This window comes from Gobio gobio (assembly GCF_949357685.1).
Source record: "Gobio gobio genome assembly, chromosome: 2".
In the NCBI taxonomy this organism is placed as follows: Eukaryota; Metazoa; Chordata; class Actinopteri; order Cypriniformes; family Gobionidae; genus Gobio; species Gobio gobio.
Genome location: NC_137098.1, coordinates 30,794,602 through 30,820,795, shown reverse-complemented (window position 1 = coordinate 30,820,795; position 26,194 = coordinate 30,794,602). Strand labels below are relative to the sequence as shown.

At 36.6% G+C, this 26,194-nt stretch overlaps 2 protein-coding genes across 2 annotated transcripts in view; one reads left to right on the top strand and one right to left on the bottom strand.

Moving 5' to 3' along the window:
- col4a5 (collagen, type IV, alpha 5 (Alport syndrome)) overlaps window positions 1–15,143 on the bottom strand; it is a 72,312-nt gene extending 57,169 nt beyond the window's left edge. The window contains exon 1 of the mRNA XM_079844424.1: window positions 15,036–15,143. Coding sequence (XP_079700550.1) covers window positions 15,036–15,113 — 78 coding nt within the window. The 5' untranslated portion in view covers window positions 15,114–15,143. The remainder of the gene's footprint in view (window positions 1–15,035) is intronic.
- A 1,003-nt stretch (window positions 15,144–16,146) lies between these two features.
- The window catches only part of col4a6 (collagen, type IV, alpha 6), a 106,651-nt gene continuing 96,603 nt past the window's right edge, over window positions 16,147–26,194 (top strand). Inside the window, exons 1-3 of the mRNA XM_079803588.1 lie at window positions 16,147–16,166; window positions 16,302–16,424; window positions 16,583–16,628. Coding sequence (XP_079659714.1) covers window positions 16,414–16,424; window positions 16,583–16,628 — 57 coding nt within the window. The 5' untranslated portion in view covers window positions 16,147–16,166; window positions 16,302–16,413. The remainder of the gene's footprint in view (window positions 16,167–16,301; window positions 16,425–16,582; window positions 16,629–26,194) is intronic.

The following is a 26,194-nucleotide window of genomic DNA, read 5'->3' as shown; positions in this document are numbered from 1 at the left end:
TTTTCAATTGGCCCAAGTGAAATTCTGTAAATGTAATTTTATCAATTGTGGCAAGAGCCTGTTAACATGGGCTCAATTAGAAATAATATGTTGAGCCAATGGAAAAAAATTATAATCTTCCCAACTCAAAATTTTCTAGTGACTGGTCACATCTAAAGTTTTCAATTGGCCAAATTGAATTTCTGTGAATTGAATTTTATCCATTGTGGCAACAGTCTGCTAACATGGGCTCAATTAGAAATAATATGTTGAGCCAATGGAAAAATTTAATTTACCAACACTGTAAAAAATGTCAGACCTCTCCAATTTAAAATTTTCTAGTGAACCGATCACATCTAAATTTTTCAATTTGGCCAACTAAAACATAGATGTGATCAGTCACTAGAAAATTTTGAATTGGAGAAATGTTTTACAGTGAAACTGTGTGGTTGGTCCAATTGAATATTTTAAATTGTAGTAACAATTTGTTTATTTCTCACTGTCCCAAAAGACAAAAATGACTAAAACATAAATATATTAAGCAAAATACAGAAACAGACAACAGGGTTGACATTTTATCCCATTACTTTATTAACAAGTAAATTCCAACACAGGATATTTGGGTGAAAATACCTTATTTTCAATAAGGAAAAACTCTGAATACAGTCTTCTGCATAACAGGATGTATAATGTGGTGAAGAAAACGCGGCACTGCAGGCTAAAAACCTGCAAATAAAAATAAAAACTAACATTAATGACAAAGCTCCCCTGCATCACATCTGGCAAGAGACAGAACAGAAGTTTCTTCATTATATAATGAGGATGAGACGAATGAATGGACATCAGAAAATCACGAGCTTGACGTGTTTGATATTAAAAGGCAATAACTTAAGCCCTGAAAGAGGCCGACGCCAAACGCACCGTGTTCAACAGTCACATGCCGCATATATCACACAAATGACTTAATGTCCTTATTACCTATTGTTTTAGACATATAAGATATGAGGAAAATAAAACTATTGGCTACAGGCTACCATTAGATAATTATGTGGTAAACGAGAACACACTCATGAAAACAATGAATGCATGAACTCGTGATTCTACAAAATGTATTTTAAACTTCATACCCGGTCATAAAGCAAAACTCTGGAGAATAATTTCAGTGCTAAATACTCACCAACGTCTTTGTGAGATGAATATCTCTATTCTCTTGGGAATGTCTGTTTCGGTCTTCAGCACCTGCTGGTTCGGCTCCGCTTGCGCTGCCGCTCCCGCTTCTCCGCATTTGAAATCTCCACAGGAACGGTTTTCTTCAAGTGCATTTTGCGCATGCGTATACCGTTTTTCGGACGTAGGACTTGTTCAGCCAACATGGATTTTTCACTTTGAATTCATAGATTGACTGAGCACAATTAAATATGTTCGGTGAATATACAATTTTAATTTTGAGTGAAGACCTTAAGCTATGATTAGTACAATGCATCTTTTTGCATGGCGATAATTATTTGGAAGTCATTTATTGGGCCAATATGTAATGATCAATTTACACAATTTTTCCGCCCAATTTTTTTTTACAGTGAGTGTTTCCCACACATAGACTAATTTGTGGCGGTGCGCCACAGAATCAACACCAGCCACCATATATTGCGCGTCGTTATTCATTATAACGTAAACCATATTTACAGGATCATTTTATTATGGAGAGTGATGGAGACGCAACATTGTTAAACAATGTTAATGTTTTTCTTGTATTTAGCGCTCAGGTAGTCGTTACCGTCACACTTATACTCATTGATCGTCAAATGTGACCATATACCTTAACTATTTTTCAATTACATAAATGTTCTATATTTTAGTTTAATAATATTTATTGAATATTTTGAGGATATCTTTTGGTACTAAATAGGCCTACTATTTGTGCAATGATTTTGGTCCATTAATGACCACTTAAAATATTTTTTATTATTTATATTACAATTAGTGTAGCAATTAAGGTTAAAATAGAGAATTCCAATGCAAAGAGGCAAATTAGTCATTTTGTGGCTGGAAAAAAAAACATTTAATTTCTAAAGCCATGGTTTACCTAGGTGCTTGTATGGCTCTTTAATAAATATACGTGTATCTAGTCTGGTTGCTAAAATTTCTTACATATTTGTAGGTTTTGCATTTTAATACATATTTAGACATGATCAAACACTAGATTTCTAATAACTTACATCCTAATAGTTTTAATGATACTTATATAAGCAGACACAAGTGAATATTAATGAATGCAAGCAAATATAATTGAACCCAAGAAAAGTTTAAAATAGTGCTAAAAAGACAAACTTATTTTTCCTTATATGTACAATAGGCTATATACATATGAATTGATACTGAATCAAGATCAAAATCGATATTTGTGCCAATCACCCCCCTCACCATCCCATGCCCCCACCTGCCCACCACCACAAATTGGTTTCTAATCTGTGGGAAACACTGATATAATGTAAACAACACGAACGTATAGTGAATCGAAAGTTATCCAGGGACAATGTGATGATGTATTTTGTGTGTGCGCTCATGACTCTTTATCTCCGCCCACTGCCCGCCTCCACGAGCTCGGCTGTTTTCGGAAAGAATCGGTACAGCGTTACTTATCCCTTAATAAAACATGAACAAATACATGGGGAACTACTGTATTTATTACAGTATTTGTATTATCTGACATGCATTTGACAGTAATATTATTTATTTTTCTTAAACGAAAAATAACTTCAAATGCAGCTACAAATCTAACACTGCAAACTGAAAAAGGTATTCGTTTTAGAATATAACTGTTTAAAAAACAAAACAAGTGAAAAATAAGCAACCATCTAGGCATTATTATTATTAGTAGAGACGTAGCTAAATCTACTGTACAACAGTAGCCCAATATTTTTGGGCTTTTCGAACTTTTATTTTTGACGGGTTGCCGTGAAGATATTTAGTGTCTGTGTTCCTTATATGACAGTTTTCTCAAATGAAATGGTAAATTCTCATGAAGTGACAGTTTATGTCCTCATATAGTGACCATAGGCTGTAAAAAAATAAAATTTGGACGTAGAAAAACTTGGGGTGTTTGCCGCTTGATAGTGACACACGGCAGAGATTACAAAGCGAGTGTCACGAGCGTGTGAGTGCGCTCGGGCGCCCGCCATCCACACAGAGACTAAATATCATGCAAAATACTGCTAAACAGCGGACATACTGCTAACGCGTTTTCATTTCAGCAGCGAAGAAGAACCGCGCAGTGGTTAGGCAAAGCTCACGGTCATAACTAGGTCTAATGGTATCGGATCGGTACATGGGTTCAAGTACTCGCCGATACCGATGCCAGAATTTGTTGTGGTATCGGTTATATTTCCAATACTAGTATCGGAATCGGAACATCTCTACTTGTAACGTTATGGGCCCGGGCTCACAAAGCCCAACCTATGTGGGCCTAAGTGTTTTTCAGACGAAAACGTTCTACCAAAACGTTAGCCCAGCCTGCCGACGGGCTATCTTAAAAAGTGAAATAACATTCATTTATTGCGCGCGTGTGTGTGTACGGGTCGTGGTTATTCACCGATCGTTCCGGCCAAGTAATAAATAAATAACAATCCAATCAATCGCGGGTGGATGAGAGATGAATCATTGTGTTTGTTTGATAAAGCCATTTCGCGAGTCCTGTGAGCGTTTCCCCAGACGCTTTCAAAACAATCCCCACATGAACTGAGGGGAGCTGAAGCTCATTAAATATGCAAAGCTTAGCCAATCCTAGCCATTTACTTCCAAGTCTTCAGTGCGGCACGGCACGCCCCCATCAAAACCTAGCATGTCTTGAGAGAGCCTCAAAACCAGGGTAGAAAATAGCCTTTTACTTATTCATTATGATGTTTTTGAATGTGAAAAACCACGTGAACGTCATAAGTTGGCCTCAGACAACAGTACATATATATAAAAAAGCCAGTTCATGACCCCTTTAAATGTACATACTCGTTTTCACAAATACACGCAGTAAAATAAAACAATATAAAATAATATGAAAATAAATGTTTTAAGGTTGTGATATTTGTTATTTTGTTTGTGATGTTATGTTGTATTTATTGTGCATTATCCCCTACTTGTATACTAAATATGCTGGGATGGTCAGCTGAGTAACAAGATCACCGCACATCTCAACTGTCACACGGATGCGTTCTCTGTCCTCGCATCCGTCTGAGCTCGTTCTTTCAAGGTTGCCTGGCAAGACCGGTCTCCACGAGAAGTCCTTTCTTTGCGTTCTTGGAATTGAGAAACAGCGTAAAACACCTTTTGAAAGTGACTCGCTTTAAATAACGATTTTATCGATTACATCGTTATGCTGCTAGGTGGCGACAAGTGACAGTTAAATATATGGCAGTCCGAAATAGCCCCCTTAAATACCATTAAATAGGGCGCTATTTGAGGGGACAGCCGTTTGTAGTGGTGTCCGAAACCATGGTGGACGTTATCGAGTACACTCATTCAATCCTACAATGCACCTCAATAACGAGTGTACAACTTATATATGCTCAACAGCTATAAGCCCCGTTTCCACCGAAATTACCCGGAATACACCATGACGGTTGCTAACCCTAACCCATAAAACACCATGACGGTTGCTCCGAATGAATACCTGTCTCACCGGACGATGGCGCCCACAATTAGTGTCCGAATTCACTAACTCATTTTCATTCACTCCTTCAAGTGGACTTTATTAGTAGAGTAATGTAGGGTATGAGGGTATAGGGGGCGATTTTGAACACAGCCTATGTATTTGTCATTGAATCCTTCATTCAAAAACGCTGATTCATTCAAGTATTTATGAGTGAGTCTTTTAATAATTTATGCAAACTGATAAAAAAAAAATTCAGAACCTCTAGTAGATAACATGTTATTTTGTTTAATTGTCTGTTCAGAATCGGGGGAGAATCGTGATCTCTATTTAACAATAAATTGTGATTCTCAATTTATCCAGAATCATGCAGCTCTACCAACAGTTATTTGTACTTTGCACAAGTAGGCGGCAACACTGCTGTCAAATCCATCAGGAATGTACCGTACCACCTCTCCTGTCTGCTCCATGTTTGTTTCCTGTTTGTATAGTCTTTGAACATTGAATCAGATATCCCTTATGTTTGTTATTGCGTTTCTGATTTTAGATCACTTCACTGTACCGGAGCAGACATGCCTCAAACACTTCCAGAGATACACATTTGCTAACATATCCATGGTACTTTTTTTTGCAAAGCCAAGTAAAAATTGATGTAAAACAAAGTCACCACAAAAACTAGAAGCACATAAAACATCAGGTCACATCATGTAGTCCTTACATTTTTGCTAAAAGAATGATATAAATGTGGACTTTATCCTGCTAAACGAGGAATGCAGGATAGCAGCCTGAATGTTGGGCACTGGGAGTTGGCAAATGTTCAAGAGGATCGAAACACAGGTATGGGCTTGAGCAAGTTTTCTACTTCAGACTTGGCTGATGTCACTCTGATGGGGCAGGTTTACATCTGGCATATAACATCACGCTCGGAAGTTAATAAAACACTTACGTACTTACTGTCAAAATATTCCTCTGAAGGTTTCCTTACCATCTTATATTATCTTTTACAAAAAAGGGAACGTTCAAACATTCCAAACCTGTATTACTTTCTTTCTTTTGCATTACACAAAAGATATTTTGAAGTATGTTGAAGTCACAAAGCAGTTTTGGTGACCACTGAATTGCATTATATGGAAAAAAGATCCAATCAAAATATCTTCACTATATCTTCCATAGAAGAGAGAAAAATCATATAGAACTAAATAAGGGGTGAGTAAATTAAATAATCACAGAATCTTTATTTTTGGGTGAACTATTCCTTTAAATGGCAACCCAACACAGTACCAAAAATGGGTATTGTACAACAACAGTAAACAAAAATGTCCTTAAAAACACAATATTATATTATATTGTATTTATAATATATTTAGTATATATTATAAATATATATGTACCGTCAATTGATAAAAAAATGAATCACAATTTTTTCTGTAATGATTCGCGATTAATCGCACCTAAGATTTGTAAAGTTTGTATATATATTTTTATATTGTAATACATATCTTCTAGTGCTGTCAAATCGATCAATCACAATTAATCACATCCAAAATAACATATATATATATATATATATATATATATATATATATATATATATATATATATATGTGTGTGTGTGTACTGTGTATAATTATATTTAAATACACACATGCATGTATATATTTAAGAAATATATACATGCATGTGTGTGTATTTATATATACATAATAATTATACACAGCACATACACACATACTATGTAAACACAAACTTCTATTTTGGATGCGATTAATCGATTTGACAGGACTAATATTTTCATGCGTGTCGCACCCATTGGCCTCCAAAAGAGAAGCACACGGAAGGATCATAGGATACACCATCCTCAGTCGGCCACTCGCTCACTTCGCAGAGCTGGAAAGTCAGCCAAACTGTAAAGCCAGCCAAAGGATGTGGGGAGACATTAGCATAGCTACTTCAGGAAGGTTAAAAAAAGTGTTTTTACAGCAATTATATTATTTTATATTATATTATATTGTGGGTCCTAAAATAAAACAATTTCAGAACTTCTGCTCTCCTCTTATATAGAATGTTTGGACAGTTATTATGGACAATTTTTTTTACTTCTGACTCATCGATTAAGAAGAACCACTGAGACAGAGAGATGACTAGCATGCTTGCATACATTTATAAATGTGATGAAAGAGTATTAAACCTAAAATGATGAAATCTAAATTCTCAGCTCTTAGAACTTAGATTTTCACTGTTGGTTGTTGCTTGCTGTAATGTACCAACCCGCGAAAGATGACAATCTCAGTCACTCCCATTCATACTCTGACGCAACTACAACATACCTGTGCCTCAGCCTCAGTCTCAGACTGAGATGAACAGATATACAGCATATACTTCTCTCTCACCGTACTTTCACAGTTTGTTGACCTCTCTGTGTCTTCAACAAACACAAAGTGTGTGCATGTGTTTGTATGTGTGGTGTAAATGAACCACCACCTAAAAAAGACCCTATTTGTCAGTTTACTTAGGGTTTAACCACTGTGGGGATGGAGCAGTAGGGGAAGCAGAGATTGGGTGTGAGAGGAGAATCACTGTCCCGCTAATTCTAAATGGTATTTGCATCTCTTTCACACCACATTGTAAATATAATCCCCCAACAGCACACACATACCATTTAATATACTACTTACTAGGCCTTCAACTGGCAATAGTTATACAGTAGCAGTTAAGATCGCATGTTAATATGTGCCGCTATGTTTTAAACATAAATATCACAAATTAGATCTTTGCAATATCTTTGCAAAGTTTTCCTGGAGAGCAAAGTCTCCAAACTTCCCTAATGTTTCTTTTTAGAAAACATCCCCTGATGTTTCTTCTCTTGAGATTCATACAATGTCTTATCAATCAATGTTATTATCAATGTTGAAAACGGTAGTGTAGGTCCATTAGATCAATGTCACAAAATCTGCAAGGTTCAGTTGGACTAAAGCATTGCCAATTACATGTTTGCTTACATGTTTACATATGTTTCAAAAAGTAATTTGAAATAATTTAAAAAATGTAATGTGTTTAACAAATTATTATTGTTATTATAACAAATTAAGAGTGGAACTGAACTTTTAAAGTGCATGCAAACACACTTAATATCTTAAACTGTGCTAAAAGTATCTACCAAATAATTTTCCAAACTCAAATTATCTGAGCTATGCTATCCATATTTTCTGTATGCTTACCATACGACGACTATTTTATTTCTCCTAAAACATTCTGGAGAAACATCTGTTGCAAAGTCAACTGAAATATAACTGAGAACTGTATCAGGAGATATTAAAGAGAGCCTGGGCATGAAGTAATAAACATGCACCAGGCGAGTCTTACAGGTCATCCCCTCTCTACATGCATTCAGACACTTAAAAACAATCTTGATACTGCCCTCTTAACTCGAGAAATCTTAACTATAGAAATCCAATAAAGACTCAGTTTACTGTTTTTTACTGTTTTTTTTAATGATCTGTCTCAGTGAGCATTACAAGCGCTTGTGGGTTTTGAAAAAGGTTTCTTGCATGGCTGCTTGTGTACATCTTGTGACCCTCTCTCTCTCCTGCAGGTGAGATAAGACTGGAATTTGCTTGTCCTCCAGGAGAGAAAGAACTATCACGAGCTGCCAACCCCCACCTTGGTCCCCATATCTTGGCATGAGACTGCAGCAAAGACCGGGCACTCTGGGTGGATATCTCTGCTCTTAATCGATGTTATGGCTGTGAATGTTTGAGTTTGACTAGGGCTATAACGATTTGACCAAACATAAAAACTTCGATTAATTGAACATTTTACCTCGATTACGATTAATGAACGATTCTTATGCTTCTTGTTTTGCTTTCCATTTTTTGCCCTCATAAGGTTTTTGAGTAAGTTCCTGATAAGGTCTGTACTGTAAATATTTTCTACAATTAAAGGTGGAATTTTTTTTTCTAATGAAAAAATGCATTTCTTTTAAAATACTTGAAGGAAACGGTTCACTTTCAGCAGTTATTGTCTATTGGGCAGATTTCAGATACAGATAAATTAACACAGTAGGCCTACATTACATTTATTTGAATGCATTAATGAGAGAGTGATTGTGTGTGTTAATTACTCATACTGTTTCTATTCATAATGAAGCTGTGGTTTGTACTTCCTTCAAAGGTATTAAAATATATGCCTATAACGGTTGAGTTTCTAAGCTACTTTAGTGACTTTACTTTAGTCACAGGACAGCGTTGACACTGCGTCTCTGCGCGCGATCTTCACGTGATGTGCGAGCTTCTGTCTGAGTGTTTGTTTGACACATCAGGCATTAGTTCAACATAATACACATCTGATGGTCTAAAATCACTTTAAATGTTCAAACTGGCAAGCTTTAAACGCATTTACTTGACAAACTTTATGAGGACGAAAGTGACAGCGCGCGCCGTCTGTGTGTGTGTGTGTGTGTGTGTGTGTGGCAGCGCGTAGGCTATAAGAAGAACGGCAATTAACTTACCTGTATAAACTGTGTAAAACATGCAGTTACTATAGTGATTCTGGGCATCTATAAACATAGATAACTGCTCCTGCATCTCTCTGTGTGCCTGCAAACTGCACTTGATGTGACTGACGGGGCGGAGTCATGTGACTAAAACCGAAATAACCGACATGGGAAAAATACGTCGGTTAGAGGTTCTGAATTTCGGTTTCGATTATTTTTCAATTAATCGTACAGCCTTAAGTTGTACATACCCCTTGTATGTATATACAAGCAGATATATATATATCCTGGCATGTAAAAAGTGCGCTCATTCACACACACACACACACACACACACGCGTCTATGTTCACACACACACACACACTAGGGGTGTCGAAATTAATCGTTTCTTCGATGCATCGCGATGCAGACGAGGACGATTCGGTATCGGTTCAATAATAGACCATAACCGATTATAATGTACTGACGCTTTTCTGCCGTCATTTGGCACGTATGTGCGTTGTCGCCAGGCCCGTCGCGACAAGGCAGGCAAACCAAGCAATTGCTTGGGGCCCCGAGCTGGCCTGGGGCCCCAAGACACCGACAGGTTAAGAATAAAATGAAACGACAAACTGTGTGAGCGCCCCATTGATAGTCAATGCAGTAAAGTGCAATGACACTGTTATCGGGATCCCCCTTAAAAGGCCCCCTCTCAGTAGTCGCTGACAGCAGCCAGCCAACCACGCGATCTCTGCTGCGGCAAAATACAAAACAACCTCGGATTTGAAGCGGAATTTTATGCTTCAGGAAGCCAGAAAAGAAAATAGAGAAAGGAAGAGGAGGATAAGAAAAAAAACAAGATAGTGGTATGTGATAAATTACACTGGATAAAATAGCTCTACTTGTCTTGTACAAAAATGGTGTAAGTTTGCAGCAGGTAGGCTAGCAAAAATATGTTTATGTTAGCTATCGTTACCTGCCTGACGGCAAATGCTGCTTGTAACGAACAGTTAGAGCAACTTTTTTTTTTCGAACAGACGAAATTACATGAGATTGCTATAGCTTTGTAATATGTTTTGATGAAAGTGGCATAGCATGCTATACTAACTATTATTATAAACATTATTTAACCAGAAAGAGGCAGAGGAACATTATTTTTTTCATAGCTTATCTTAGTGTGCTAGTGTCGTAGTGTGTATATACGGTAGTGACAGTTTGCAAATATGACATTATTTTTATAAGTTACCAATGGATCTTGAACAATTACTTTATTCTGTGGCAATTTTTACACTGTTACATTTTGAAGTACAGTATCAGGACAACCCACATGTTTTACTGGTACTGTTTATTAACTATTTATCAAGGTATTATAGTCATCTGTTGCAACTTTATAATAACCATCTAGATAATGTTTATAGACAGTTTACAAACCAACTAGTAACCCTTAAGTATTCCCAAAGTGTTAGGAATATCTGGTCCGTCTATCTATGTAATGTTTATAGATGTTTTAAAAATGGTTAAAGGTTTACATTTTTTTTTTAATGATACAGTGGTGTTTGAATAATGTCAGAATAATGGAGTTAACGTCACCGAGCTGCATTTTATTAATCATCAGCTAATTTCAAAATCAAAGACCGCAATAGGAGAGAGCAAGGCAACAGCACTGGTAAGATCATACAGCCTGCATTGCAAACTGATATATGCCAAAGTCAGGCAACAAAAACCTAAAACTAGAAACAATATCACCCATTAGAACATGCAGAAACTAAGACATTCTTTTTTGTCTACTAAGAAATGTATTTTGAAAAATGACTGGAAAAGGAATTCCAAAACGTGAAGTTTGTCATATTGTAACAATAAAAAGTAGATTAAAACCACAATTAACAGTCTGGTTTCAACAACTTTCACTTAGGAGCAAAAATATACTACCGGGTTTCTACTGATACAAAGCCTAATGCTAAACCACTGAAGTGACCCTTTAAATTTGAAAGAAATAAATATTTCGACATTTATTGTGATAATTATCGATATCGACTGATATGAAAAGATTTTATTGAGATCATGTTTTTGGCCATATCGCCCATGCCCTACGCCACACACACCCAAACATGTTCATACACCTTGACCTGCACAGTGTATGGACTCCTTCAAGTATGAAGTTCAAAGCAGACCTTCATGGTTCAAGTTACCACCAAAAGCAGGTTCTGGCATTACCAGAAGAACAAAAACTGCAAACATCCCAGATGATTACAATTTAATGTGTATATCAACTCAATAAGGAAATATTAATTACTAAGTACTGACAAAGGGCATTTTTGTCTTCAACTACCATTAAAAAAAGACTTTGTCATGTGACACAAGATTTCACCACTAGGCGGCCAGTACTGAAAGATAGAAGGGGTGGGAGTTTTGGCCAGGAATTCCATTCTGCTTTGAGTTAAAAGGCTTTGACATTGTAAAAATAGGAGAAAATCTGTTCTTTCACACTGCAATGGCTCCTCAAAAGGACAACTCCTAGTTAGATCTACCACGAGCGGTCTCCACCACAACCCAATCAAAAAGTGTCCCGATATTTTGATACTCTTTTTGATTCTGTTATGGATATAAATTGTCTTTACCTGCAGAGTTGACAAAAGAGTTGTTTTGTTTTCTACAATGGACTGTACAGTATATCCACCTCATCCAGCACTCTTTTTGTTTTCTGTTGCGGTGTGAGAAACAGCTGCAAATGATTCAGTGCGTGAGTGAACTGTCCAACTGAATCAAATTGAATTGCGAACAATTTTAGACCTTTTGCAAAACTGTCTGACCAATTAGATCAAAGGTGCATCCCAATTTGCTTACTTATACACTATTCTATGACATTTTGTATCTATTTTGTATAGATAGTGTGAGAAGTGTGTTCACACTGAAAGTTCCAAAAATTTAACTGAAAAAAATATTGGACACTTTATGCCCTTAACTGTGGCACCTTTTCTTCCATTCCAAAGGGGGAGGGGCAGTCAGACTCTGATGTTGGATGACAAAATAAACGTATAACATTTATGCCGTAGAGTACATAGTACATAGTACTAGTATCAGAGCATAGTGTATAACGTGTCATTTGGAACACAACACACCCTTTTCACAGACTGTGATGACGCGTTTTAACGGTCATCAATATCGTAAATCCTTCAACGTTTTTTGTATTTTACATTTTTTTTTATATTTATGTACATTTATAACACTAATACTTTGCATTTTATTACTTTTGAATCAAATTACAAAAAACAAGTTACTGCTGCTGCGAGGGTGTTTCTAATACAGCGTCTATGGGAGTGATGGTAAAAATTAACATATTTATCTCTTTTGACTGCCGTTATCAATCTCATTCCATTTTTCCCTCTTTTTGAAAATTATGAAATCACTATTGTGGTGTTTTTCTTTTGCTATTTGAGCAAATGGGCACACAAAAAATATTTAACGTATTCTCTAATTCCCAGCTATAATATTTAACCCAACTATGACGACTTCCGCTCTGAGAAACCCGGAAATGTGAAAAGGGTCTGCTCATTAGTTATTCATTCGCAGTGGCTTAACTTAAGTGGCTTAAAAAGTGGGTGGGACAGAAGTGTGTGTGTGTGTGTGTGTGTGTGTGGGGTGGTCAGTGCTAATACAATGCTATATAAATACGCCCTTGTATAGTTTTTTTCCCCTCATGAAAACCAAGGATGTTCATTAGTGATTGTCAAGAGCAGGGACACGTTTGTGTGCATTTTGTTTTGTGATTCCACTGAAAACAATATAGTCTCCGCAACAGCGTTTGCGATGCAATGAAGCGCTCATCTGTGTGTGAAGACTGTTGCTGTGTACGAGCCACAAGAGAACGTTTTGCCACTGATAACAGCGGCAACGGACACTCAGCATGATTTCAAAAACAACACATCCCAGCGCCAGATCGGCTCTTATTTAAAATAAACAAACAAAATTAATACTCTGCTATTTACAACTGGATATGTTTAATTTGCATTAGGTAGGGCCTACATCCCTCGCGGGAGACTTTTCAAAAAAGTGGTGGGGACAATATCGAACCAGGCATAAAGCCCATGTCCCACCAGTTCCACTCACAAATTACGTCTATGTTCATTCGCGAATTTGGCATTGCTAGTTCTGATTCGAAACAGACACATGACATTAATGATGAAATATTATCTTGGAAAATGATATTCAGGTTGTTCAGGCAAGGATTTATCAATACTATTTTACAGGGGCACAGAGGTATTTCACTGGGGCTTGTGTCCCAGTAAAAATGGTCTAGCGACGCCCCTGGAATCCATCATGCTTCTGAACTAATTGCATTGAGGCCTGTCCTGAGCATAATAACTCTCCAATGAACAATGTCAGATTCACTATCAGTATCTTTAAAGCAGCATCAATGAGCACATGCCTAAAGCAAGGAACTCTAGCCTCAAGGGTGTAACATTTCAATTGTTTCAAATTTGGAATCAGCCAAAATAATCAGTACCACACACTGTCTTGCTAATAAAGCACATCAGGAAAACATTGGAGACATGTTGGACTGGGGGTGGTATGTATGAACTCAACTGGCATTTTTGAAGGACTCGAGGGGTTAAGAGGTTGTGTGAACAATGGGCTTTGGTTAGATTCACTTATTGAATAGACCTAAGGGTCATGCAATCTTGCTGTTGGGGGATGGGCGGTGCTATATGTCTAAATGCCAGTCCCGGTGGCTAGCTAACTCCTCCCTCTATGAATGACAGAAGCCACCTTTCACCTTGTAAACTCAGAAACAGAAATTGGGCGGAACCTTAGGAGTAATATCAAAGAGCTCCAGATTCCTTTTTGAGAATCAGAACAATCCAACAGCCAATCATGGAAAGGGAAGTGCAAACTACATTCAAACTCCAGATCAGAACTGGTGAACAACAATGCCCATTGGGAAATGTAGGAACATGATATGTTTTGTGGTAAGGTCACCAAATGTGCTATTCTGTCCCTGATAAGTGTGTATCTGTACCTCTAGGACAGGTCCCTCCCTAAACATGTCCTCACCTGTCTGTCTCCAGCTACTACTGACTACTCTGACATTGGGACAATGAATCAGCCAAAATGATGCCAGATCTTTGTTTTTGTGATATTGTATCCAACCAGGTTTAGACACAGACATGCAAAACATTGTTAGACTGATCACTCTGTGCTGTACAGGCTAAGACAGCAAAATTGTGCTCAATGAATGGGTTCATACGGAAATTTTACAGATGAGAATAAGTGTTACTCATCCTTTCACATGAAGTTTGTAATGAGAAAGTAACCTGCATTTAATTTGTCAATAATGTCACAGGTAATGCAAATACAACTACAGTGTCAGTAATCTAATTTACAACTCGTTCACTTATGCCAGTAAAATATGTGCAACAAATTGTTGGTGCAGATTAGAAACCACTGCTTAGAGATGATATTTATCATATCATAACAACTGAGGTTAACCAACATGCAATGAAATAAAAACTACTTATAATAAAATAAACGAATCAACAAGAAAACAAACACAACATCTACAATAATAAAAGAGTGGTAGTCTATAATATTGACAATAATTTAACAAAGTTAAAACCTGTTTGAGTGACTGAAATTGTTTCTTGTTTAACATTGGTAAAACATTTTAAAGAGACATGCATGCGGTTTGGTGTATTAAAATGTGATTTTCATGTGCATATATCTGCACTTTCACTTTCAGTAGCTAGATGCAAACAAATATTGCGGATTGTAGCCTATATTTGTTTCAATTGACATGCTAGATTCGCACTTGTTATAACAGTTCCATGTTATAAAGTAACCTCTGTTTATAAAGTGTATAAGACTGTTCCAAAAGAGTCGCGACGGTAACGTTTAACTTTGTTAAGATATAATAACTTAAAAGAAGTAACAAGCAAACGTGCACTTACCGCAGACTCCGACTTCTGCACCTCTGTGCTTATAGTGAGGATCACCACTAACACCGCGCCGAGGCTCTTTAAGTTCATTCTGATTTTCAAAGAATCTGCCCTCTTAACATTGACAGTTACAACTATGGACACTTATTAAACTTATCATATTCCTCCTTTAAGCTAACTGCAAAACCAACAAGTTTTTTCAAAAGTTAGAGAGGGGATTCTTGTAAAGTCTCAAGGCTGTCCAGTGCTGGCAGCGCTCGCAATAATGTAACCGTCACTTTACTAAATCCCCTTAACCTGCTCACCGCACTACTTCATACCCCTCCGCCAAACATGTAGATCCTCACAGACTTTAAGTTTAAGTGCTTTTAAGTCATGGAAGGATGGAAATATCCATTTAAATGTCTTAGGGGCCTTCTTTATCCGATAAACCATTAATATAAACTATGTTTCACTCTGCCTTTTCTTTTAAATTTATATGGAGATTTGGTAGCAATGTTGTGGCGGAGGACTCATCACAGACAAATGTCTTGGGACAATATATATATATATATATATATATATATATATATATATATATATATATATATATATATATATATATATATTCAATGAGTATTTTTTTTTCTCGAGGAAGTTGTTACAAAAGTGGTGCAGCTATAAGACATCCCATATGTATCTTTTTAAGGTCACTTTTTACCTAGTAGTTCTACTTGCTGCAGTCCCATTTACCACAATATATGGAAATAGACTACATAAGCTTTACTTGTCCTTTCTATTTTATACTATATATATATATATATTTTTTTTTTTTTTCATTTAGCTGGTCATCTGGTCAGTGAAACTGATGCTAAACGCATGTCTGTTTTGGAGTCACTTGAATTGCTCTCTGATCAATGTATGTGTTCCCATGTCATTTTCATCATCATTTTTGTTTTATAATATCCAGTCTTATGTGAGACATACATTTAATGATATTTTAGCCTACATGAGAGGTACGCTGTTTACTGATAAGATTGTGTTTAGCGGCGAAAGCGTTAGGCGCGGGTGATTGACGGGTGAAAGTCCCGCCCTCTTCTCAGAGCACAGGCACTTGCAGCGGTGCGTGAATCAACTCTGCCGCGAGGACAGCAGGAGTTTCTTGTGAGTGAACTCTTATTCACAGAGGACAAACAGAAGCAAAACTTCATAAAATGCGTGTAGTATGTGCAAATTAATATTTCAATCTCTCGTTGAATTGTTAACATTTATCCTTATCTCACTTTTTGTCCTCCGAAGTGGACGAACCGCTCACCGGATTCTCAAATGAATAGGTTTGAAGTCATTAACAGAGGCTTACTGTGAAGACGCCGAGGATACATTACCTGCGTTTTCCTTAAAGCTTTGCAAAATGAAGCTTTGGTAAGTATAAAACTATTTATATGTTATAAAGTGTGGTTACAAATTCAGACACTTGGCTGTTAAATAGTCAACTGTCAGTTTTAGTTAGTTAGCCGAGTTAAATAAAGCACATATTTCTCGCAAGCACATATGATGGATTTGTTTATCTCTCTTCACAGGAGTTGTGTGTTACCTGTCGTCTTGTTTGCAGTGTCTGCACAAGCGGTAAGTGTGCTATATCATTATTAAAAATACTCCAACACTCACTTGCTGAACAAATATAACTGCATCGCCGCGTGTGTTTTAGGATTTGATCATCTGTTTGTTGTTTAACTGCAAATCTAAGTTGTTTTTAGTAATGGCCAAATACATTTGGATGTATTTTATAAGCCATGATACTGGGAAGATTTGTGTAGACTATTTGTGTGCCTTGTTAAAATTGTCAAGAGATTACAATGGTTAGTTTCCGTTGCGAATCCATTATTTATTTATTTATTTTAAGTCAATGTAATGTTTTGTTGGATTTGTGAAATCTCTCGTTTCTCTCATCACCAAACTGACAAAACACTCCTCCTCCTAATTAATATGCAAAGTACCCTGTTTCTCTGCCACGCCCATTTACCACATTATTACCCTATTGACACTCACTATTATCTAATTAGTACATTAGTCATGGATATTTAAATATAAGCTTCTGTTTTGTTCTTCATTTATGCAATTATTTGAAAGGAGAAGAGAAGAAAATGTGGCAGTATAGTCTACCTTTTAAAAAACATTTTTTTTAAGTTTAGTTGAGTCATCAAATTGTGCATGGGAAAATGTGGATGCAATGCGGTGCATATGTAATTATTTCATACAAGTTGAGTGTAGAGGTGAGTTATGAAAATGTGTGTATTGAGACTTTTTGAAAGTATACAGTAAGTTGTGATTTTGCTGTTCTGATTGTCCAACAAGCAGTGACCTTGTATATGGAAAATAGGGATATAACGTTTAATTCTATAGCAGTTACTGGGAGCACTTGTAGATAGCATGATTAGAGAATATATGCATGATATCAGAAAATATAAAAAATGCACAGACTTATCGATTGACAGCATTCTGGATGGGCCCAAGCAGATGTGAGGTTCATGCAGGTGGGATACTGAGTAGTGGCAGTAGAGTCTAGCCATGAAATAATTATAGTGTGTAGCTACACCTAATAAACAGCTTAGCAGAGTAGTAATTTAATGGAGGGCTGAATTTTCCTCATGGTTCTTGTCTTGAGTAGCATGAAGACAGTTGCCTCAGTGTGGTCCACAAAGGTGAGTGGGTCAGCTAGGAGTCAACTAGGACATTATATATGAGAATGGAGAAAAACATTTGTTTGTGTTGAAAAAAACAAAAAATATAATATTTTAGATGCCTCTTTTACTCCATATATCTATCACCTAACTTCAGATCTGTTTAAAATTGTCACATATTGAAATATGTACTTATTAATTTTTAATTAAATAATTGAATAATCCTTATTTAAATGAGCTTTTATTTTAATGACCATAGTGGAAGGACACTTCCCAGAATGCCAACACTTGTAGAATTTATTTGAATTGTAAATCAGTAAATTCCACTTTCTGTCATTTTGATTCAGATTCCATTTCAACTTCCTGCATGGCTTGGATCATTCAAACTCACACTTATGAACTGAAAGGGAACCAATTAGTCAATTCCTGAGTTTTGCACACCTGTGGTTAGAGATGCATATTTCTGAATAAATTGAGAATCACATTTTTTTTAAAAATAGAGATCACAATTCTGAATAGACAATGACAAATCCGTTTGAATGACTCACTCATAAAGACTTCACTTGTTTCATTGCTGGATGAATCTGTTTTTGAACATCTCTTGAATGAATGATTCAATGACAAATAATTTTTTAACAGTCACTTGTCGCCACCTACTGGTGTAACAAATTAATACAATCTTTATTTGAAGCGTTGTTACTTTTAAAAATGTGATTTACTGTATTTTATCGCTACTATCGACATCAACTAAAAACTTTTATTCCAGTACTTCTGTGCTCATTTGAATTATTGTAATGATTGTGTTTGTTTGAAAATGCTGTTTGTGAAGCTGTTTCATACCTGTACATGACAACTGCTCTCTTTTGGGTCAGCGGCAGTGCCAACGCAGATTTGAATGTTCGCTGTGATCGTACTTGTCAAAGGTTTAATAGACATAGTCGAATCTTTGTCAGAAGATTGCGTGGTTGTTTGAATCGAGATTTCGATCTTTTAGCGATTAATCATGCAGCTCTAGCCATGGTATATAAAATCAGAGATGAAATCCAAACACATGTGGTCACAGGAAATTCATATTAAGTTTTTTGTTAATACCAAGTGTAAACAGGGTCTGAGTGGTAAGCAAAGATAATCTCTGCAATTGCAAACACATTTGGCTGGAGTGACGCACAATTGATTGCTATCAGTACTCAACTGCGTGTTTAGATGACACTATTGACTTGTGTAGATGGAGAAAAGTAAGGGGCAGAGTAGCGATCCCTGTGGGACACCAGTGGTGGGGACTTGAGGCCCCAATATACTCACAAAAAAGTTATTTTTATTTTTAGCTTGGGAGTGAAAAAAGTTTTAATTACCTTTTCAGCTGTATACTGTTAGCGTATATTCTGACACTGTGCTTGCTGCTGAGAGCAGTGTCCTCTCAATAACAAAAATAAACACACTACAAAAATGACAAGATGAGAAAACAGTAATTAAGAAAGCATCTGATCATAACAATGGGCATGTGTTTTGCCTGAGCTCTGCGATTCGGCAATCAAGTCACACCACGTTTAAGCAGCATTAAACAATCAGTATTAAACATGAAAAACAGTATCAGTGTTTCTTTCAGTGTTTGAGGAATGTTTGGGAAGCAAAAGTCAGCTTAGTAAACATTAGCGCTTTTCCACCTTTGGGCCGAACGGTAAGGAACGATTCCAGTTGTATTTCCACTTCAGCTTGGTACGGCATGATTGCAAACTGTTCTCGGGCCGGAATTGACCATTCGCAAAGACCCGTCCCCTTTAGTTACTGTTGCTATGTCCGACAAGCCATGGCGCTCTCACACCACACACGTTCTCACATAGAGAAAATACATCGCAAAGCAAAGAGGTCACTGACAACATGCCGACAGACAGGACAGAGCAAGTTACTTTTGATATGAAACAAAGTCTCAACTTTGAAATTATCATTTTTAAAAGAAATTTAAACAATAAATACCGTTTTGTGGCTCTTTAATGTGTCGTGATCGCTGTAGCGCTTCAATTAAAGCTGCTCGTGAACCAATTATCTCTTCCTTCTAGTTCATTGATAAGCATGAAATAAACATGAATGAACTCTAAAAGAAATGTTGTTTCAACCGCGGAAAGACATCAGTACACACCGTTTTTCCAAGTTCAAGTCCACCGACGTTAATCTACTAACTCTCCTGACTGCTTTGTCGGACAAAACAGTAGATTCGGCAGATTGGTCAGATCGCCTGTCAATCAAACTTGCGGCGAAGGGTGAATTGGCTAATTGCGCTGAACCGTACTGATAGAATGCGTGTAGTGCCGTCGCCACTCAGGATTGGTAATTTATCTGTTGCCTGGCTACCAGTTTCTTTGTGTCTGGCTAAGTGCACTATTTGAGCGACGTAAATACAAGTTAATAATGAAATTAAAAGAAAGATCTGATCATAATGCGGCCACTCTTTACATTTCATAATGTCTGTAAATTCTTGAGTTACCAAGGCAATGACTGACGCATTTTTATTGCATTCCAACGAGCTCCGTTATCTAGGGCTGTGCTCAGAATATCGATACAAAGATACGTCGTCATGAACTCCTGACGATGTGCGTATCGATACAGCAGCTGCCATATCGATTCTGTGTGCTTTTGAATGTAACCAATTATCACGTGACGTCAAGTGGTGCCAATTTTAGCAACGCGAGCAGCAGTGCGAGACATTCAAAATTAACTGATCTTCTCTTCTGCCTTAATACCAGTTACAGCGCAAAATAAACATGAATGAGCATCTGAAATTATGTTAAAAGATAGAGTACAACTTACCGAAATCCGTATCATGTCACAATCAGTGTTTCAACCGCGGAAAGACGCCAATAAAACGGCTTTTAAACAATGTCATGTAACGTCACATTTACCTCAGAAAAACCATATCCAGTGAACATACTGTAAACTCGTTAGTCAGCTAGAAAAAATTACTCTAGAGAGGAGCATTTTGCTAAATATATGCACCATATTACATATTCATTATACTTTTTAATGCCTTTCAATATTTAATGCATGTTTGAATAAATCTGGCAAGTTTTTATGACAGCCACCATTTAAATGTTTATATTTAAAAAAACGAATTGGAGTAGAAATATGATTATGTAATTGTAAAGTTAATATTATTACTTTATTATTATAAAAAAACATCACTGAGTGTAATTTAAGTGTCATTTTTACCTTCAATATTATAGTAGGCTAATGTAGCCTATAGTATGCTGACTCCAATAGCTTACAACATTAGTTAAAAGATTTGTAGTTTTCCTTGAGAAAATTTGGCAGGTAATGTACCTGATATATCCAAAATAATCGATATTGAATCAAATCGAATTGTGAAATTTGTGTCAATACCCATCCCTACTATAATTGTCATTTCAGTTATTGAGGCAGAGACTTTAAAAGCAAAAGGAAGAGCCATTCTACGCTTTTTTTGTGACAATTTTTTTAATTTAATTTAACTCATTGTTTTTTTTAATGACAAAAACAAAATAGTTTTTTAGTTATCACAACTGTTATAACAATGGTTATTCAATAAACAGATATTACTGTTACTAAACTCTGCTCAAAAGAAATTCAAATTACAAATTGATCCATATCGTGATACGTATCGTGACTTTAGTATTGTGATGCGTATCGTATCGTGACATTGTTGGCGATACACAGCCCTACCATTATCAGCCTCACAAGTGCACGCAATGGAATGGTTAAGCAAAGAGAACAGTTTGGCCCGATGGTGGAAAAGCAGCTATTTTCTTGACAGTGACCCCTTTTTTTAAAAAACAATTCCTAATGCAGACATCACTTTAACTCAGACTTTTTTAGAGTTATGTTTGTAGAGGGTCAGACCTCCAACATCATTTAGATAAGGCCATCAAGAATGAGCAGAGAAGTTCTTAAGAGTCTTTGATGGGGGTCAGCACAGAGGTCAGGGTCTTAGGTGAATGGTTTTACAATTCCTTTTTTTCTATGGGCAAGAACAATCAATCTTTATTCCAGTGTGCTGACATTTAACAGCAATTGTAAGCTTCTACATGCGTTTTAAATGGTTAATTGGCCCAAATTCTTCAACTGGATTATGGGGAGAAAGGCAATACAAGGAGCCAGGTATTAGTGAACTGGTGAAATACAGCCTGTCTCAAGGCTATAGAGAAGACTTTAGAAAATTACACTTTTGAACTGTAAAATATTCTCTTTTTTTGCTTTCAGTGTAATCTGTAAATTATAAGAATGTTTGTTGACTAAGCAAATGTTTAGCTGATACATTTTAATATTTAGCATGTAAGAATAGGGGTAATTGACAAAAAAAAAAAAAACTCAAGCCAAACGGCATTCAAAATTTACTAGCAAATCAGAAGCAAAAAGAGGCTGGTATCTAGTTGGAAACGCCAGATTAAAGATTTCGTTACACCATTTCAATTCAAAGTAAAGTCTCACTTTTTAAATTGCACACCGGGAAATATCAATATGTTATGTAAACATCTGGAGTTTGTGTATTTGATAGGGGTGAGATCTTGTGAATTAATCTTGTGCGAGACTAAACTCTGACGAGATTTCTCGTTTAGGTGAAAAGCTGTCTCGCGTCATATTGTCATGATGGAGTGTGAGGGTGAAGTTAGTATAGAATATGCCAACCCTATGTTTACATTACTGTACTGTCCCTCCACTTTAGTTTTGCTTTTTATAGAAATAAAAACGATTTAATTCAGATAACGGATAACAGTCGCTTCAATTCCATCAGCTCATCCAACACGAGCTGTTCAAGCTGTACATAGGACACAGCACTGATCACGTGACGAGAAGACCGTCAGGACCGTGGCGGAGGATTCGTTGCACAACAGAAGTTTAAAATGCGTGTTCAACACCACCGCTCCCAGAGTACGCATGATCACGAATTTGAAAGTGAAAGTAAACGGGAGCGCTCATTCAAACGCGAGTTCAATAAGTTACCGCTGTTTGAAAGTGGCTCCCTGAGGCATGCGAATATCTCCCAATATGAAAGCTATCTGTGTTGTTGTAATCATCTCTTAGCTCTGTATCATGCTTGGAAAAAAAATTGGTCTCTGTTTGCACTTTGAATATTGAGTACTTTGATTATGGTTATTGTTTGCACTTAAAGGGTTAGTTCACCCAAAAATGAAAATTCTGTCATTAATTACTTACCCTCATGTCGTTCGACACCCGTAAGACCTCCGTTCATCTTCGGAACAGAAATGAAGATCTTTTAGTTGAAATCTGATGGCTCTGAAAGGCCTCCATTGGCACAATGCACTTTACACTCTCAAGACCCTTAAAAGGTACTAAAGACGTTGTTACAAAGTCCATCTCACTACAGTGGTTCTAAAATAACTTTATGAATCGGCGAGAATAGTTTTTGATTTCAAAACAAGGCATCATGAAGCTTCGAAGCGTTATGAATCAGCGAGTCGAATCAGCGGTTTGAATCGCCAAATTTCAGCAGTTTGGCGGTTTGATAGCGATCCGAATCATGATTTGGCTCACTGATTCATAACGCTTCGAAGCTTCATGATGCCTTGTTTTGAAATCGTCATCACTATTTAAGTCGTTATTTAGGTTTTTTTTGCGCACAAAAACTATTCTCGCCGATTCATAAAGTTATTTTAGAACCACTGTAGTGAGATGGACTTTATAACAACGTCTTTAGTACCTTTTAAGGGTCTTGAGAGTGTAAAGTGCATTGTGCCAATGGAGGCCTTTCAGAGCCATCAGATTTCAACTAAAATATCTTCATTTCTGTTCCGAAGATGAACGGAGGTCTTACGGGTGTCGAACGACATGAGGGTAAGTAATTAATTGCAGAATTTTCATTTTTTGGTGAACTAACCCTTTAATATCTATGATCAATCTGTGCGAAGGATTTCAGTTAGGAGGACAAAAGAAGCTCATGTGCAGTTCTAAGGTCTTAAGAGACAATCATACAGGAAAGAAGCCAAGCTAATCAGTTGAGTTTTTGGCAAAACCTTTACAGTGCTTGTTGTCTTTTACTGCATATGATAATCCTAACTCAGAAAGTAGAACTGAAATTACATTAGTTGATTAGTTAAAACATTTTAAATGCACCTGCAAACAATTTTTCTAGTCATGTATTTCATCATTGAGGATTTCTTAAAAATACTATGTAAAAATCTTGTGCTTGTGAACCCCAATGTCGTCTCTCGTCTCGTCACACCCCAAGTATTTGATAATACTTTTACATGATATGACAAACCTAGTTGGTAGCAGATCATACATTGATATACTGATGTATGGAACTTTCACTCCATATCGTTTATTTTTATATATACACAGATAAGCCATAAGCTATCTGCAGGCGCTCAAAACCTTTCTCCTTTTATTGAAAATAATCTAAATCTTATTGGCAAAACAGCCAGTTATATAGCCTTTCTGAAACAGACTCATAGTGTTTGTGAGTGTCTGCATAGTTTGATAGTAAGTCTTTTTGATGTGTTCTATAGCACAGCTTGAAAGAAACCACAGCGGAAATATTTGGATGATAACTACCTCTCATACACCATATCAGCAGAGAGAGAAAGAGATATAAAGGGGTTTATGTGGACTAGAAAAACATGAATGTGTGTTAAAGCACTTTAGCTGAGGGTTTTTGTGCTCGGGCACTGTTACATAATGTTTCAGTATTTTAATTATGTCAAAGGCAATGGATTCCAATAACAAGGTGCACATAGTGTAAGGCATTATTTTCCCTTAAAATTCCCTAATGCTTAGACTCAAAATGGGCTCGTGTTAAAAATGTAATATAAAACAAAAATCACGTTTGCCATGTAAAATAACTACTTTGTGTGTGGAATAAGGATGGGGATTCATGTTGAATCTATGTTGAGAAAAAACATGCATTACCAATCTTTATTGTCATTTCACAAAGGAAAGTCTCCTGAGAAACAGTTGTGCTTTTTGTTTGAATATTGTCTTAGTGTTATCACAGAGGACACCCCATGCTTCCTCCCACATGAAAAATTCCTAGGCTGCCTGGTAAAACGTGTTGAGAGTTCACTTTTCCTTGCTGCAGGTGTCGCTTTCTAGAACATTCCTCCAGGTCAGACCGAGACACTTTGTGATTGCTTTGTGATTTGTTAGTGCCCCTCCCTGTTTAAACCTTCCGTGGGGCACAAATTCTGAATGTCCCTCCGTCCATTTAAAAGCTTTAATGCTAGGAGGTAATATTTATGGCCCTCTATTGGAAATCAGGTTAAGTGGATTGAGGGCAAAATGGAGAATATTTGTTGAGAATATATGTTTCTCTGTTTGTCGTATGTTAAATATCATTTCAATGTTCAGGTGTATGTTTAGTAAGAAATGAAATAGCAACATAGCAAGCTGCCATTTAACAGATACTTTTATAGCTATTTAGTGTAGCCTGTGAAATCCCCCTGGAGTGATCTAAAGTGAAGTACACACAAAATTCATTCGTTCATTCATTCATTCTCTAAAACAGGTGATACGGATTATAAAGAATATTGTATTTACAATTGTATTGAATTCTTTCTTTCCTGCATTCCATGTCACCTTATTCTATTCCATTACAGTCCATAAGCATTCATATTTATTCTCCTTCTAGACCTAAATGTATTGCTGTCACTATCTCATCGTTTACTCTGTCATGCATCCATTTCTATAGTGCCAAAAAGCAAACAGTTTTACTGCTTTTTCATCTTTCATGAGGGTGGATAGATAGCAGGCTGTATGTAGATCTTTGTATATTTCTGGGACCATGTGTGTGGTCTCCAGCCAGGCTCTTCTATAATATCCTGCAGTTACAATGCATACAACATAAGTATAAATCACAGCACGCTACTATAACACTTTGGGCTGCTAAAAATAATTTGACTAAAGACTTGCTGAGTGTCTCTGTCCCTCACTGTCTCCATTTCTGTCCCTCCCATTGTTTTACATGGTTTTACTTCACTTATGGTCTCTCTTTCTCTTTATATAGTCTCTTTTTTTCTCAGTACATTGATCTCCCTCTTTCTGTTGTATGTACCTTCTTATTGAACTTTTCAAATCATGTTGCAAGTAGCAGTCCAAACGTGTCAATAATAAATACCAGAGATTTGGGAGATTAAAATCCCAGAGGCGTTGACAGATGCCTCCTCCACAGCTGATATGACAGGACAGGACTAAAGGCATGCCAGTGACATTTTTGTCTTTGTCTTGCCATCAGCTCTTCACGTATGATAGAGCTCACTAAGATCCATGTTCACTCATGTTCAAAGCAAGCAAAGAGTCAAAGGTTACACTAGGGAAACAGAATGAGAGTGTGTGGAGAGGGCACCTTAAATTTTTTTCCGTCACTCACGGGTTTCTGACACGTTTTAAAATAAAAATATGTGTGTATAAACGTGTATATAAAATCTTGTATATATTTTAGTATATACTGGCCATACAAAAGCGCATGTGAATGAACCATCTTTTCCTCTTTACTACTAGTTATAGCATGAAAAAATATATATATAT